Source organism: Chinchilla lanigera, unplaced genomic scaffold (assembly GCF_000276665.1).
Source record: "Chinchilla lanigera isolate Chin_1 unplaced genomic scaffold, ChiLan1.0 scaffold00062, whole genome shotgun sequence".
Lineage (NCBI taxonomy): Eukaryota > Metazoa > Chordata > Mammalia > Rodentia > Chinchillidae > Chinchilla > Chinchilla lanigera.
Window position 1 is genome coordinate 3,111,191 of NW_004955463.1, and position 16,851 is coordinate 3,128,041.

The following is a 16,851-nucleotide window of genomic DNA, read 5'->3' on the forward strand; positions in this document are numbered from 1 at the left end:
TTCCAAAAAAATTTAAATTTTCTAATTTCTTAAAGAAACACTCTTATTTCTATCATTTTAGTAATTATGAACTAATTCTGTATTTTTTATTAATAAAACTTATTAATAAAAGAGGAACAAGAACTAACTACTACTTTAATTATTTTGCAGACATGTCCCAAAATTCACAAGTATGAATGTGAGTTAAATTATAATTATAGTGTTTCTATATAGTATATACAGTGGTTCTGGGTTTTATTTTGTCATCATTCCTGCCTTATTTAAACATGAAGCTAAGCTAGGCTTATCCCCTGGTGATAAAAGCAGATTGACAAACCCCGAGGTAGGTGATACTAATCTACATTCCAAAACTGAAATAGAAGAGAAATATAGTAAAGATTGGGGTATTCAGTTATTCATTTGTGAACCAAATATTAAAGAAGATCTTCACAACCTGGCTCACAACTTTCCATTCAAGGCAAGCAAAGTACTCTGAATTGACATCTATCACTAATCAACAAAGGGAAATGAATCACCAAAGTAAATAAAATAGTAGTTCAGGGAGTTAGCAGTTATGTTATCTTCTATTCTTTTACTAGTAAGCATAAAAGACCAGGAAAAACTGTTTTAGAACTTCCTAATAAAGTGTAGCAAGTACTTCTTGTAGAAATGTGGATTTTTAAAATTTGCTTCTTCAACATACTGTTCATTATTCAATCTGTGCCAAGTCCTGTGATAGTTTTCATGTGCATTTTAACCTACATTGTGGCTTTTCTTTCATTTGTTACATACAGTGATACCATCTTGTAGTAAGTGTGTATATTTTAAAAGACTAAAATAATACATGCTGAGTAATTGGCGTGGATATCATAGTGTATTTGCCTGGAATTGTACAAGCATTAAAGCTGTTCCTCTTTCAAAATTTAAATTAATATATAACTAATTATTGCATTTCAGAGTTTCTAAACCCTGTGTTGAAAATGATGAAGGTAATTATGTGGTTTCTGTTGTCCAAAGACAGGGTGGGTGTGAAATCCATGAACTGTTTCAAGAATAAGAAGAGAATCTGGACCAGAAATCAGCAAAATGAATGAATATTTAATTAATATTTAATGACATAATTGGCATTTTTGTTATTCTCATTTTCATACAAATGTAGTTTAAAACTGAATTGCCAAGGTTTGCAGAATCCCAGTTAATCTCTGGAACCCTGTAGCTCTCATATGCATCAATCCTGTTCTCACACAAAATCCACCATTCAGTATATAATAGGTTTTTTTCCCCTAGGTCATTTTGTCAGTAAAAACGCAAGTTACTCTCCTGGCATTTTTCCCTCCTTGAAGAAAAAAAATTATCTATGTATCTCTATGTATATATGAATGAATGAATATATGTATGTATATATGTATGTATCCATCTATCTAAAATATTTTATTTTATTTCATTTTTCTTCTCTTCCTTCTCCCTCTTTTTTCTTTCCACCCTTTCTTTGTTTCATTCTAGTATGTATTTACATATTTATTTAGAGTTATCAGTGAATGATCATTGTAAGAGGCTAACATTTGTTTGAAATGTTGGGAACACTGAGTGTAAATTGATCAAGGGATTTCTTTGATCTAACTTAAAGGAATAAATTGCCCTAGAGATGTAGAACAAAAGCTGATACAGTTTGTAACTGAAGAAAGCACACCACACTCTGAAGTAAAAAGGTAATAAAAGTTCTGCTATGATTGGGTTACAGCTTGCATTGATTAGTTTTTCTTATTCATCTCTGTTCAGTTGTACATTATATTCCATCATTAAAACTCCAAATTAAGAAGTACTGACTGTATCTTTAGCAGTATTAAATATTTAGTTAAAATTAGATACATTCTGTACAAGTTTCTATTTAGTGATTTCAGTTGCAGCTTTTTAAAAACTATGTTCCTTTCTCAGACTACTGAGAGATTTCTGGAAAAGCAAGCCATTGAGTTTTCAGATTTGATAGTGCATAACATCATAAATGCAAAATCTGGGGCTGGGGATTTAGCTCAGTGGCAAAGCGCCTCCCTGGCAAGCCCAAGGTCGTGAGTTCAGTTCCCGGTACCGGAGAAAAACCAAAAAAGAAAAACATAAATGCAAAATCTCACTGGGATTCTAGGCTGATTAGAGGACAAAGTGCATAGGAAAACCATTACAACTTACAAATTGAGTAGGAAAATACATCTCCACATCAACTCTATTTGCACCACCAAGACTTACAAAACATTTGTACAAATATTTATCACAACACATTATGACAGCATAGAAAAGATAAAAACTTCCAGAAAAATGCAGAGGTACATTCATCTCCTACACACACTGCCTTGTGAAGATATGTAGTTCTAGTGTTCTATAATTATTAGTGTTTTCCTTTATTTTTTTAACATCTGTATCTGATTTGTTGATGATATACTCATTAAATATAGTGTAAAATTTTTGCTTACAATATTTGCCTTATGTGTTCCACAAAGCAACTTTAAATAGTTTTGCATTTAAAATTAATATATGAATAAATACCATGGTGGCACATATTATATATTTTATATATATTATTACTTTTAGTGTTTTCCTTTTGATTTTTGGCTGTTTTCCTTAAAATGTTTCCTTTTCTATACTTGGATATTTCTTGTTCTCATAATTTTTGTTGTTTACTTTGTGTATTAGGTTATTTCTAAACTTTTTTCCCTTGAAATAGACCAAGTTAGAAATTGTTTTCTGAATTTTCTTCTAATTTTTAATGAAAATTAGTTTGCCATTTATGTATTAGTTTTAGTATTTTGGATGCATAAAGCTAGAAATTGTTTTTGAGGAAATGTACTAAAAACCTAATTTTATTTCCTTAAATATAGGTAACCAACTTTTAAGCATTATTTGTGAAGTGTCCTAGTAATTTCCACCAGGCAATAAATTTTACATTTGTGAGATATTAATTTCTCCTAAATACTTTTGATTCATTTAAGATTGTACTGTGTTCCATTAGCCAATTTCTAAATTTCTAATTGCAATAACATTAATTTGAATTATTAACTAACTTGATACAATGTTCTTATTTTTAAGCAATTCCCATTTTATCTTCACTCAAAAGAAAATTTCAAAGAATATTTAATAAATCTGCATCAACTTCCCTAATTCCTTCAACAGATGATTGTTAATATTAAAGATACATGTGCAGCTTCTTTTCTTTTTAAAAAAATTATTAGCAAAGACACGCATGAGATTAAAATGTGCATTTTCTGATGTTTGATAAATACGTACACTTTTGTAACCCAGACACTTTTCTAGATATAAATCATTATTTTCCCTTGAGAACGTTTCTTCATCCCTCTCCCCATTAAATTTCCACCCCAGCCACAGGAAAAGACATTTATTTTCATATTAAAAATTTTGAGATGAAACTCAAATAATAAATGTAAGTAATGAGTATTAATAACTTATACGACATATCATCTTCTTCATAATCTTTCATTCACCCCACATAATTCTCAATTTGCCAGAATTTTCCAAACTGGTTATATAATTTTGCTTTTCAATTAAAAGTAGATGGAAGTTTTGGTTATTTCGCACACTGCCACCAATACTTAGTGTCAGCAATATCACTAATTGAAACCATTCTGATAAGTACTTACTAGAATTAACTCTGGTTTTAAATTTGTCATTACCTGCTGACTAAGTTTATTACACAATTTTTCATGTAAATGTTGGATAACTCTGTGCTTTTTTTAGTGAAATGTTTCATCAAGTATTTTGTTCATATTTTAATTATTTTAGTATTTTAAATGTAAGTTTGAGGATTGTTTATCTAAAGGACATCAGGTATATATATGGATGTATGTGTTTTGTGAATATTATTTTCTGATGCATGTGTTCTAGATTCATTTCCTCAATAGTGATTTTGAAAGATACTACTCGACTTATATATTTGAATATTTACTTGTTATTGCTTTTCGTGGCTTAAGATTGTTTTGCTGCGTCTCATGTCACAAAGACATTTTTCCTTTAAAAATTCGTGTTGTTAGTTTTTACTTTTGATGGTGGGTCTGGCAAAGATTGAAGTTCATTTTGTCCAGATAGCAGTTTGTCTGGCCTCATTTTTAAACACCTTGCCTTTCTTATTAGATCACTTTATTGCCTGGTCGAAAATCATACTGCCACACAAGGAAAATCCATTTATGGAATCTATTTTATTCTGTTGTTTTATTTATTTTCCTTATGCAATGCCAGAACTGTCTAGATTACTACAGCTGTGTAGTAGGTTTTTAGGTTCTCTAACATAGCTTTTCTCCCAGATTATTTCATCTATTCTAGGATAATTGGCCAAGCTACATAATAATAAGAAATAACCCAACCACCCTAATATTCAAATACTTTGTAAATAGAGTATGAACAATTAGAGTGTCCACTTCTTCATGTTGGCAGGGTGCTTAAGAGATAGTCCACACAATTTTAAGCATAGAATATTTCTCATTATTAACATTAGCTTTTATTGCATTATTGTAATTATATGGCTAACTCCATAAAGTTAGGCTAATCTAATGATGTTGTGCCATTGCTACAATATTCTATTTTTAAAGTGTTTTACAATTATGGTTTTATTAATGAGGTAACTGTGCTCCCAAGATTTTAATTAGATTTAAATTTTGAAGTAGAATCCATGAGCAGTTTCTTATTCAAATTTCTACATTAATTCTCTCATTATGTTGATATAATTCTTGCACATAGTAATTAAGTTCCAATCAGTATAGACCTCAATTTCCCAGGCTGATTCTTGGGAATAATTTGCATGACTTTATAGTATGCAGCAACAATTTCAATACAGAGAATGTTTTTCTCATATCCTGCAATTTATAATATAACTTCCAGTAAACATAGCTACAATAAGGGTCTGACAAAATATTATTTGTAGAATAGTCCACGAAATATATAATTACGTAATCATTAACGCATTTTGATTAGTAGACATGGCTAGTAATATCAGATGGCTGCTTCCTATTTTTCTCAGATCGTTTAAATTTTGTGCGGCATATATTTGTTTAAGAATGTCTTTTACATAGGTGATACAATCATGTGAATGCCTAACTGCAGTGTCTTTTGTAAAAGTGATGAAACTGCTGTGGCTATAGGAAAGATTACTTTCTTAGAAGAGAGTTTACACTCTTGGAGTTTAGATGGAGATGTTAAAATTTGTACAATATTTGTGTGAAGAAATATCCTTTACTCTATTCAGTTTATGATAACTACAGACAGCATACAGCTCCAAATAATGTGTGCATACATCCAAATATAAATACCTACAGTGAATTAAGATATAATGCAACTGTAAATGTTCACAATGAAACTTTGCTGTTCACAACAGTGTCAATTTTTAAGATCTCTGAGGTCTCCATACATATTGTCCTGTAATGATATTACTAACAATAACTAGTTTATTTGCTTTTGCTAAGTAGGAAAAGTTATAAAATATTTCATAAGTTTTCTTTAACCTTATAGTCCTAAAAATGTATTTGACTATGAAATATATTCATTTGATAATAGAATTTAGAAACCTTCCAAATATTTTGCATCCTTCTTAATTGAACACTGCCTGAACAATTTTAAATTCATAGTGCATATTACTTTCCTGAGCACTGGATACTATTCAAAACAGACTGCTATATTAGTAATAAACATAACTTTGCTTAAGCATGTTACTTTTAATTTTATCAACACTTACAATGTATACAGTTAGAACTTCCATGTCTTCAATTACTGCAGCACTGGAGGAAGTTGAGAATATGTAAAATTGGACTTACTTTGCTGATATTGTTTTGTATCATGTGGTGCATAAATATGTGTGTGTTAATCCAAATGATTAGAAGAGAAGATATTCTTATAAAATGTAATTTACACATTTGACCTCCATTGAACTGAATATCAGAAACTAAGCGCAGTCATTCTAGCTCTGTGTCCCTGGGCTCCAAACATGTTCCCAAGGGGTTAACCCTGTGCCAGATCATTTAGTGCTAAGAGTTGGTCATTAGACACCTCCTAGATCGAAGCTAGCAGCTTCTCTCACCATGGGTCAGCTGTATTCTTTTCCCTTTGAGGCATCTGCTCTTAGGTCCTCTGAACCATCACCTTCCCCACACCACTCACCTTTAAACAATAAGCAACCCATCACCTCAGAACTGTAGAACAAGAAAATTTTGAGATCAATTTTGATTTTTCTCCAAATCCCATCTAGTGTATTGACAAAATATTTTTAATAGAAGAAAACAAACAGACTCTCATTTATCTGTTTTCTCCTGTTGTCTATCCAATGTACAGAGTGATTTTCATTACAACAAACGGGCAATTTGTTTTTCAATTTAAAACGTCCATGAAGTTAAGAAAGTCAATAGCTTTCTCTTGGCTTCTTCATCTCCCATCTCTTGTAGCAACATATTCTACTGAATGAATGGAAGAACAGCAAGGAACCTAAGGGGACGGACAGCAGAAGATATGCCATGAACACTGCCAAGGGTTTTCTTGCTACATACTTACCACCTTTGATTTTTGTTGTCTTTTTTTTTGTTTTTTTTTTTAATCTTTTTGGGACAGGGTTTCACTATTCAGCTCAGGCTGGCCTTGAGCTCACTTTATAGCCGGGGCTGACCTCAAACTTGAATTGATCCTCCTGTCTCAGTCTCCCAAGTACTGTGATTATTGGCATGTGCCATCATGCCTAGCCTGCCTCTAAATTTTATAGCAAAGTTTGAAGTAAGCATCATAATTGTTAATGTGGAAAAATGAAACTGGAGTTTACTGATGCTGCCTAATGTTCCTGAACTTAGATTTAGTCAGCTTCCAATCTTTCCTTCCTTTTTAACAGAGATCCTCTGAGTGTGGTAAATGTGCTTCACACTACAGTTACTCTGGCAATGAATACCCAGTCTAATGAATATGGATATAATAAATATTTTCTGATTAAATAAGTAATAAAGAAGAAAATGGAAAAACTCAGACACCCAGAAATATTTACTGTATTTAATGTTCCAGTACCAGATATCATGCAGCGTAAGCCTTTTGCATGGTTGATACACACATTTAACTATCAAATATATGAATAATGACCTCAAACTATTTTCTTTCGAAATGAGCTCAACTGTATTAATTACTGAATAAATAAATGTGCTTTTCCTTCCATTATAAGCTCACCAAGTAGTATTTTCTTGAATATTATGTTCATAATCTGCTCTAAAATAGTAATACATTTTCATTAAGTTCTTATTCATCTAAAGAGTGAATTGCCAAACCACATCAAAATATGTATGAATACATATGCAGCTATGGCTAATAAACAGCAAGTGGAAACAGTAAGGATCAGACAGATTTATTAAGGTAGTGTGTGTTTGAGAGTTTGCCAGCAGACATCAAATACAAAATACATTTGAAAACTGTATTTTTTTTAAAATTTCATTTGCACTTATTTTATGCTTAATTTATTCCCAGTGCATAAGTTTGTTTTCCTTTACTTTTTGGAAAAAAAAGGTAAAACAAAATTTCTTAACAAGATGATAGGATACTGACATAGTTAATAGATTGCATATTATTATTTTAGAAGTAGTTACTCAGAGTACAAGATATGGGCATAAAAATTTTCCAGTCTATACTAGCATAAACCTTCCTTTCCTATGTACTAAGAGACACTAATAGTATAACTAACTTGCATTTTTTCTCCCTTTTCCCTTCTTTCCTTTCCCCTTTCCCCCATCTATTTCCTTTCTCCTCTTAAACAATTTCTTCCCATTTCACAGTATCTATTTTACATTTTAGATCTTTTTTACTCTTTCCATTTAAATACTGCAGGAGCTGTGGGAGAAAAGGAACGCTTCTCCACTGTTGGAAGTGCAGACTGATGCAACCACTGTGGAAATCAGTATGGAGATACCTCAGAAACCTAGGATTAATGGTCCCATTCAACCCAGCTATTCCCCTTCTGGGTATCTTTGCAGAAGAATTAAAAAGTTTTTGTTTCTTCAGTTTCTTCTGGGACATCTTTCTCTTCTATACAACTTCCTACTCTGGTTTAGGAACAATTTGTCCCTCTTCAGTGAGGCTCCTCTCATGTGGCGGGGGAGCACATGGATGGGTTACTCAGGCCATGAGCTCTCTAAGTACAGGGTCGCATCTTGGGTGCTCTGTTCACCTGGATGTGTTCAATGACCAGAGAATCTACATCTAAACCCTTAAGTTCAGCATCACTCTCTGCCTTTTTAAGCGTGTGCAGCAAAAATTCAGCACTCGTTTTGGGCCACCAACCCTGCGGCCAGCCCCACTGTTTGGCCTGGGCACACTTGCCAACTGCACTGTAACCTCAGAATGTCACACATCGCTTTTTTAATGTGACATCATTCAAATACTTGGTGACCATTTGGATATACACACCCTTGATGGCCTGGGCAGTTTCACGGGTGTGTAAATGAACACAAAGATTTAATTCTCCTATCATTGTGAGTTCGAGACCAGCCTGGGCTACAAAATGAGCTCAAGGCCAACCTGAACTGCATAGCGAGCCCCTGTCTCAAAAAGACCAAAAAAAAAAAAAAAAAAAAGATTTGACCCTCTTGATTTACATGATTTTGTGGGATTTTCTGGGTCAAGAGAGTAGTGAACCATTTTCACAGGTCAGCTCAGGCCACTTACAGGGAGAGGTTTTTTGTTTTATTTTGTTTTGTTTTGAAGTGGTAGGATTATGATTCTTTTTTTTCAGGATTTCAAATGTTATATGAAATAATAAGGGTTTTTGTTTAAAGCAGGAAGCACAGACATTTCTTAAACAGACATTCTAAATCTGGCACTGCTGAGGATGGCATGAAGATGTCATAATGGCTCCTGAAAACGAAAGTTTCAAATGTGTTTTGAGGCATAATGCAAAATAAATCATGTGAAAGCTTCGGAACCACTTCTTCTAAACCCTGACTCACCTCTTTCCATACCACTTTTAACCCTTTAAATTTGACTTCCTCAAAGAGGAGCTGAACTTCACAGATTGCTCTGAAGTGGTTCTTCCTGCCAGGAAGGAAACCAGTTGCTCTAGATTATGTTGAATGTGAGCTTGAGGAGCTTACTGCTAATATTTTCTCTCTTCCTTCTAGTCTCTATGTCATATCCTCCATTTGATTTTTCTTTCTCAGACTGGTGTCACTCTGTGGATATTTCACTGGACCAAGAGGGGTCATCTGATACACAAAATATGCTACATATTGATTTTAATTAATTTCTAGAAGTGTAATAAGTACTTTGAAATTTTTCTAGTTTAAAAAATTTGACTGTACACTTTTGAAAGCTTGCAATATTAATGAATTTCATTAAAGTTTTCATCTTTGCAAGGCTAGGATTCTTTATTAAGGAGTATGTACATCCTAAATCACACCAATTTATTTATTAAAACTCCATCATTAATATTGATTATATGTAAAAGATTTAAACACGCAAACTTATCTTGACCTACTTTTCATGAACATTATAAAGGGAAACAACCTAAGAAGTTCTTACTAAATTATTATATACAAATGAGAGTAAATAATGGATGTGAACAAATTAGGATTTTATAATAAACCAAAACTAAATAGGGCAATAAAATATTCTAAAACTCATTCTAGTTTGAAATTCTGCTGCAAATGGCAAAGATTTTTATTTATGCCTGGTTATATTTTGTTTGTTTGTTTGTTCCACTGTTTGCAGTCAGCTAATATTGGCTTTAGCTCATTATATTTTTTCTCTTTACTGTTAATGATTCTATTCATTTCCTCCTAGGCTTGAATCACCAACCAGATCTTTGATAATGGAAGCTCCTCGTGGTGTCCAGGTGAGAGCTGCTGCAGGTGACTTCAAAGCTACCTGCCGGAAGGAGCTGCATTTACAGTCTACAGAAGGGGAGGTGAGTCCTCCAGAGCAGGATTGCCTGGACTTCTGAGGGCATCTCCTCCCAAGCTATAGGTGTAAGATTCCAAATGGGACACAAAGAACTGTTTCTCAAGAAAGTTTAAATTACTGGGATATTAATATTTCTTAAATATGAAATTTGATAAGCCTAATGTTACTTTCCTAAGTTAAAGGTCTGTACATTTTCTACTGAGATACATACACCAAGTCGTTTTAAGTGGGGCATCTAAATGTTTGTAGTTTCCACAAAGGCAAACAAATATAATTACTATCATAATAACAATATGTAATATAACAACCATTGTTAATTCCTGTCGTCTTGTTTTGAAATCCTGTATTGTTTTTATTGTTTGTGTGTTGTTTTGTTTTTGTCTTGTCATTGTTTTTTTCTCTTTTATAAAAATAATATCAAAAATGAAGATGATCTTTGTTTTCTCTCTACTTTTTCAATCACAAGAGAAAGTTCTTGCAAAATTTGATGAATGGATACTAATTTACTGCTCAAAGAAGCAGGAAGTTCTCCTTCACTGTCGCACAGTGTAGTGACTACAGAACACAGTAATGTACTATACATTTCAAAAAGCTAGGAGAAATTTTTTTTTTTTCTTTTTTGGTTTTTCTCCGGTACTGGGAACCGAACTCACGACCTTGCACTTGCCAGGCAGGCGCTTTGCCGCTGAGCTAAATCCCCAGTCCCAAGAGAAATATTTTTAAAGCTTTCATTGTAAAACATAGTAAATGTTTCAAGAGATGAATACATTTAACCTGATTTAACTATTTCACAATAGTACATTTAGTGAACATTATCCAATACAACGTTAACATGTGCGACATTTCTTCTGTTTCAGATAAAAATGAATTTAAAATAAATAAAAATCTTCACCTCAAAAGCTTACTGCACAGACCTTGACTTCTCAGTTTGTTTTGATATGAATGTTATCTGGATTTGCCTAAAAAGAAAAGTCATTTTTTTTAATATTTGTTTTAGTTTTCATTTCCTGGAAAATTATATGCATGCTAACATTAGTTTGCATCAAATAACCCTTGCATTTGTTGTGCCACTATTCCACTGTTGTGTGATAAATCACATATATTTTATTTGTATTATTTCCTCTATGTATTTTGGTTCTGTCTCTACATGTCTATATTTTTGTCAACCCTGGGAATTCCTCAAGCTATTTCTTCAGATATTAACGCTCATCCATTATCTTTTATTGTAACTCTAAAGAAATGTACATTTTTGGGCTGGGGATTTAGCTCAGTGGCAAAGCGCCTGCCTGGCAAGCACAAGGTCGTGAGTTTGGTTCCTGGTACCAGAGAAAAACCAAAAAAAAAAAAAAGAAACGTACATTTTTATTCCCTTACCATATTTTGGAGCTTCTCCTTCCTAGTTTCTTTATCTCTCTACACTTCATTCTATTTATGCTTTTATATTCATGTCTACCTCCCAAGGCCCTTCTTCATATCTAATGTTTTTGTTTAATCCATGCATCTATCTTGTAATTCTATGGATTGATTTTGGTTTTGTTTGCAGGATATTCATCTGTTCTCTTTGAAGTTTGACTGGACATCTTGGTGGTTACTCTTGTTTTGGGAGGATTTTGCTTATTTTTTTTAATTCTACCTTACTTATTTTATATTCTTATATGTAACATATTTAATGCTGTAAATCTTCCTATAAAGAAACTTAAGGATCTAAATATAACATACTGCTGTTACCATCACATTGTTATTGCCTTCTTATTTCCTGCCTCCATGTGTTTTCTTATTTTTTGCTTCAAGCTCATAAGGACTAAGTTGAGAAGAAATAGAATAAAAGGATAATTGGAAAGAGATGCTCTGGGGAAGTTCACACCTCTCAGATATAATGATGTGACAATTAATGAATAAAATCTTACTTTCTGCCATTATTTTAACTGTTGCCATTGTTGATTTGAGACAAATTTTAATTATATGTTTTGCTTCCTTTTTATAAACAGAGTCACTGATAAGATCATTTTTGAAATTTCGTGGGTAATACAATATAAATAACCTGGAAATATGCTTGACAATATTTTAAAAATATATCCACATATCTTTTTAGGATTTTTTCTACTCTAATTGCAAACTACAAAATTTTGTCAACAGCAGCAGAACAGAAATCTTTATTAAGCATCTTGCATTTCTTAAAAAGATTTTAACATGTTAAGCATTACATTCATATTATTAAAAATCAATATTCCATATTAAGTATTGGTAGCACTAATTACTGTTCTGCTCTTATTTATGAACCATGTACTTACATGTTTTATTCAATGAATCAAAACAATCATTTGATTCAATGACAGGTTAGCCTTTAATTACCAGTTGAGTATTATGCTATAAGTAAATCATAGCCAGAGATTTTAATGTGTCATATATTTTCATATTAAAATAAAATTACAGAAAGATATGGCACTACATTAAAATAGCATGTAATTCTACTATGAAGGAGTGTGAACTACATAAAATATTTCTTTTATAATTCTGTACTGACTATATCACAGAAAGACAAATTGATAATTACAATATAGAAAATTAAAATGTCCCTACTCTTAGTTTTTAAATTGCTTAGGATTGCAGCAAACATCATATTCAGATTGACAAAATAGTTGATGGAACACAGAAGAATAAAAGTCTATATAGGGCTGGGGAATATAGTTCTGTGGCACAAGCACCTGTCTGCCAAGAGCAAGGTCCTGAGTTCAATCCCCAGTAAAAAAAAAAAAAAAAAAAGAGTACATAAAAGTATTTACTGAAGAAGATTCACAGTCATTTTCAGACATAATTCTGGAAGGAATTTCAAATTCATTACTGAAGGAAATAAGAGTCCTAATTTTACTTAGTCTAATGCAGTTGGTATAATAACATAAGTAGCACAGTAATATACAATAACATATGCCACAAAATCACTGTTAGAAATTTTTACATTGACAGTTATTGAAGATTTCTATGAGTGTAATAGATGTGATTTCAACATATCAGAATAGGATAAATTAATTCTCAGTAGAATGAAGATGGTCAGCTGTGATGTACAATCTTGGATTATGATTCTTAGACTAGAAAAGAGTTTCAGAACAAATGGAGTATGCTGTTCAGAGAACAGTGTAGAATAGACCTATCAATTTTAGAAGTGGGAAATTGAGCAAAATTATTGTAACTACCTGAGCAGAACAGAAGGAAGTAGTCACACTAGTCCATACTGTAACAACTGAGATTGCTCAGGGATGATGTTTTGGAAGAAAACAATAGATAACAGTCCTTCCTGCTCAAAATTTATTTTTCTACCCCAAACCAAGAAAACTGCATTTTCTCTTTTGAGCAGCCCTATGTGATGAACTTATTGATTAAAGAAACTCATGTTCTTTACACAGGTGAAACTGCAGTGTGGGTCTCAGGAGACAATGCATGAAATTAAGTCTAGCCATGTAGCTGGATACTGTCTCAAGTAGCGCCTTAACCGATGGAAGCTGAAGACCACTACTGTGGCTGCAGCAAAGCAGCCTGCACACATCAGGGCCATGCTTTTGAACACTCACCACACAATTGAGCCCTCTACAGTTTAGGCTTCTTTCTGAGGCTGCCACTTGCAAGCCTCACCTATATAAAAAACACTACTCTGCGCAGTTCATTCTCCCACGCTTCACCAAGTGACAGGCAGTCTGTTCCATGAGTGTGAAAGCCTGAAGTGTGGTGTGATATAAGCAAGGCCTTACAAACTACAGCTAAATAGCAACACTCATTTTCTATGCTTAATAAAGAATGTTCCATCCAAAAAGTCTTATGATAATTTCACTTATTTATTTATTTTTTTGGTACCTGGAGTTGAACTCACGACCTTGAGCTTGCCAAGCAGGTGCTTGTGCCACTGAGCTATATCCCAGGCCCCTTATGATAATTTCATCAATCCCACTTGAGCCTCCTTCCTGTTCTTTAGCTTTCCTCATTCCTCATCTTATCTGTGTCTTCAGGCTTTTTGTGCTACGTAGCTGCCCCTCATGTTTCTTTACAGCAAACTCACTTCCAAATTTTCAGACCAAAGTCACACAGATAGGTAGTTTATCCTTGTAAGCTTTCTGAAGTTCAAGAATATTTGCTCTGTGCAAGCATAAGGATATCAGAAGTATGGCAAAGGGCTTACAGAAAGCCCACTTTCTCAAACTGAACAAATATAAGCAGCCATCATTCTTCTGTGGAGAACCCAGAAGTGTCTAACAATCAGTGTTACATTCATTGATGTACCTCTGTAGTGTTACACTTATTGATGTCCCTCTGTATGGAAACATGGAGCAAGAAGATGAGTCCCGACACCCCACCCTAAGAAATGGATGGCACTTGCTCAGTTTTGTGCATTTCTTTCTTTCATTTAAGCAAAGCAAATGTTGACTTTAGAACTTAGAACAGACATTCATTCCCTTTGCTCCTCCTACTCTTTCATATACTTGGGCATTGGTTATACCTACAAATTTTGAATCACACCTTAATTTAGAATGTTCTTGGTGATAATTTATTCATATAATTTATAATTTGTTCATTTATTCAGCAACTATTTGTTATATAAAAGTATGTATAGAGATATCTTGTGAAATTACCAAGTATCCAGAAGGATTTTTTTTATAAGAAGCCCTGACATAATTTTATGCATTTTCCTGTGTCCCTGAACCAAACACAAGCCTTCCCCTGCTGTTCAGGCATAAATCTCCCTTATAACAATAAAGAAATAGGTAGGGAAAATTATTTCTTTGCTCTTTCCAAGCTCATTTGCACAGTTTAGTAGACAAAATAAGATATAATTTTATTGTAAAATAACATAGTCAGAGATCAACAGTCTGGGGTGTTAAAAACATTTAATTGTTATGGGAGAGTCAAATAAGAACAGTCCTATTTTGAGACATTAGGGTAGATTCTCCAAAGGGAAAGAAAGTAGATGAACTTGGTTTTGATGGAGAATATATTAGAATCCCACATGGGAGAGACATTTGCAAGGCACAAGAAGAATGTTACACCACCCAGCATGCCCTGACATAATTCTATGCATTGTTCCGTGGCCCTGAACAAAACACAGGCCTTCTCCTGCAGTTTAGGTAGTTTTATATAAATATAATTAAGAAATACGTGGGGAAAATTGTTCCTTTACTCATTCAAATCAGTGATCAAATTTTTCCTTTGGAAATTTGTTCAAGCATGTCAAAAAACTTACGATCACTGTCCCTGAAAGACGGCAGTCCATGATCAGTGCTTTCCCAAGTTAAAAGATTTAGCAAAGTCACTATTGAACACAGATAATATGTTTAAAACTCTGGTTATATAGAAGGATTATCTGTTATTAACTATGCTGATTATCTTCTTAATATAACCTCTAGACTATGAGTCAGCATGCTTTTCTGAAAAGTTCAAAGATAGAGTAAATGTATTTTTTAATTAATTGCCTGACTCTTCAGGACTGTCATCTCCACTGACTTTCTCATATGTTTGTATACACTTTGGATATGCTTAAGAATTTAAATTGAGAGCATCATTAATCTCCTGTAGTGTCTGAAAAACTGGGTTTGCCCCTTAAGCAGATTGTATAGCATTACTTTTCAGATTGAGAGCTTTCTTTCAGAATGCGCTAGCTCTCAGAGGGACAGACAGTTGCACAGTTTTTAGACTGTACCATAGGAATGTAATTTATTTGTCCAACAAAGCATGGCAGTTAAACCAAGAGAACCGATTTTAATGTAGTCTCTCTTACCAGACCGTGATGCAAAGCGCAAGAATTAAAACACAGTTTCTTTTCCCCCTAGATATTTCTAAATGCAGATAAAATCCGGCTGGGAAATCTACCAACCGGCTCCTTTTCGTCTTCTTCGTCAAGCTCCTCGAATTCTCGACAGACGGTGTACGAACTCTGTGTCTGCCCCAATGGCCAACTGTACCTTTCTCCAGCAGGAGTGGGTTCCACCTGTCGGTCCAGTAGCACCATCTGCTTGTGGAGCTGAAGTGACTGATTTCTCCTCACACCAGAAAAGCCTTTTGTTCCTGTTCGTCTGCTTCACAGTTCTGCTCGGTTTCCCTTGTGATCAGTCCAGAGCTGCTTCAAATGGTCCACAGAGCAACTTCTTCCAGTACAAGCAGGAATTCGCCTCCAACTTCTCTTGAGATTTCCCGAACTGCTAACATGTACTGTGAGAGCGCCCCAGCAGTGGAAAAGTCATCTTCAGCAGGAAAACTGGATCATAACTTTTGCTCGAAAGGGAGAATTAACATAGGTGCCTTTGCTACATGAAGTGAAGCACACAGTTTTAGACTTTTGCTGAACCTGGATATGAACTGCACATATATACATTACATAGATGAAATTCCCAGTATCCAATGGCGAGATGAAATGGTTAACCCTGTAAGAAAACAAATTCTACAGTCTGAAAGCACAATTTTCCATTCATATTTTTGGATGTAAACTTTTATCCCCGAATTTTAAAGTTTTGAAGCATTATGTAATGCTTGCTTTACTAAAAAATTAAATTCAATACGAGTTTTTAACAAAACAAAACAAAACAAGATACAGTCCCTCTTTGAGTTTTACTTGTTTCTTTCAATTCAGTGTGTTGTTACTCTTTGTCTACTAAGTATAGAATTTTGTACATTAGGTAATTTTGAAAGCACTCAGCAATATAATCTTTACATAATTAACACAATGCCATAACACCATCATTTGTCAGATCTGGATGGCCTTATATCATATTTACTTGGCTATTGCATGTGATGTATTTGCTTTTCACAAAACATCTAATTTATTGCAATAAGGTAGGATTAAGAGGTGCATAACTAAAGGTGTGGAATCCAGAAATCATTTCCAAAGATCAAAAATTCACATGCCCTTATTAACACTTAAATTTTAATAGTACAGATTCCGTTTATTCCACTCACTTTATATTTGACCTTGACTGA

At 33.5% G+C, this 16,851-nt stretch overlaps 1 protein-coding gene across 1 annotated transcript in view; it reads left to right on the forward strand.

Moving 5' to 3' along the window:
• Sgcz (sarcoglycan, zeta) overlaps positions 1-16,443 on the forward strand; it is a 1,013,519-nt gene extending 997,076 nt beyond the window's left edge. The window contains exons 7-8 of the mRNA XM_005398345.2: positions 9,775-9,898; positions 15,708-16,443. Coding sequence (XP_005398402.2) covers positions 9,775-9,898; positions 15,708-15,902 — 319 coding nt within the window. The 3' untranslated portion in view covers positions 15,903-16,443. The remainder of the gene's footprint in view (positions 1-9,774; positions 9,899-15,707) is intronic.
• Positions 16,444-16,851: the final 408 nt, after the last annotated feature.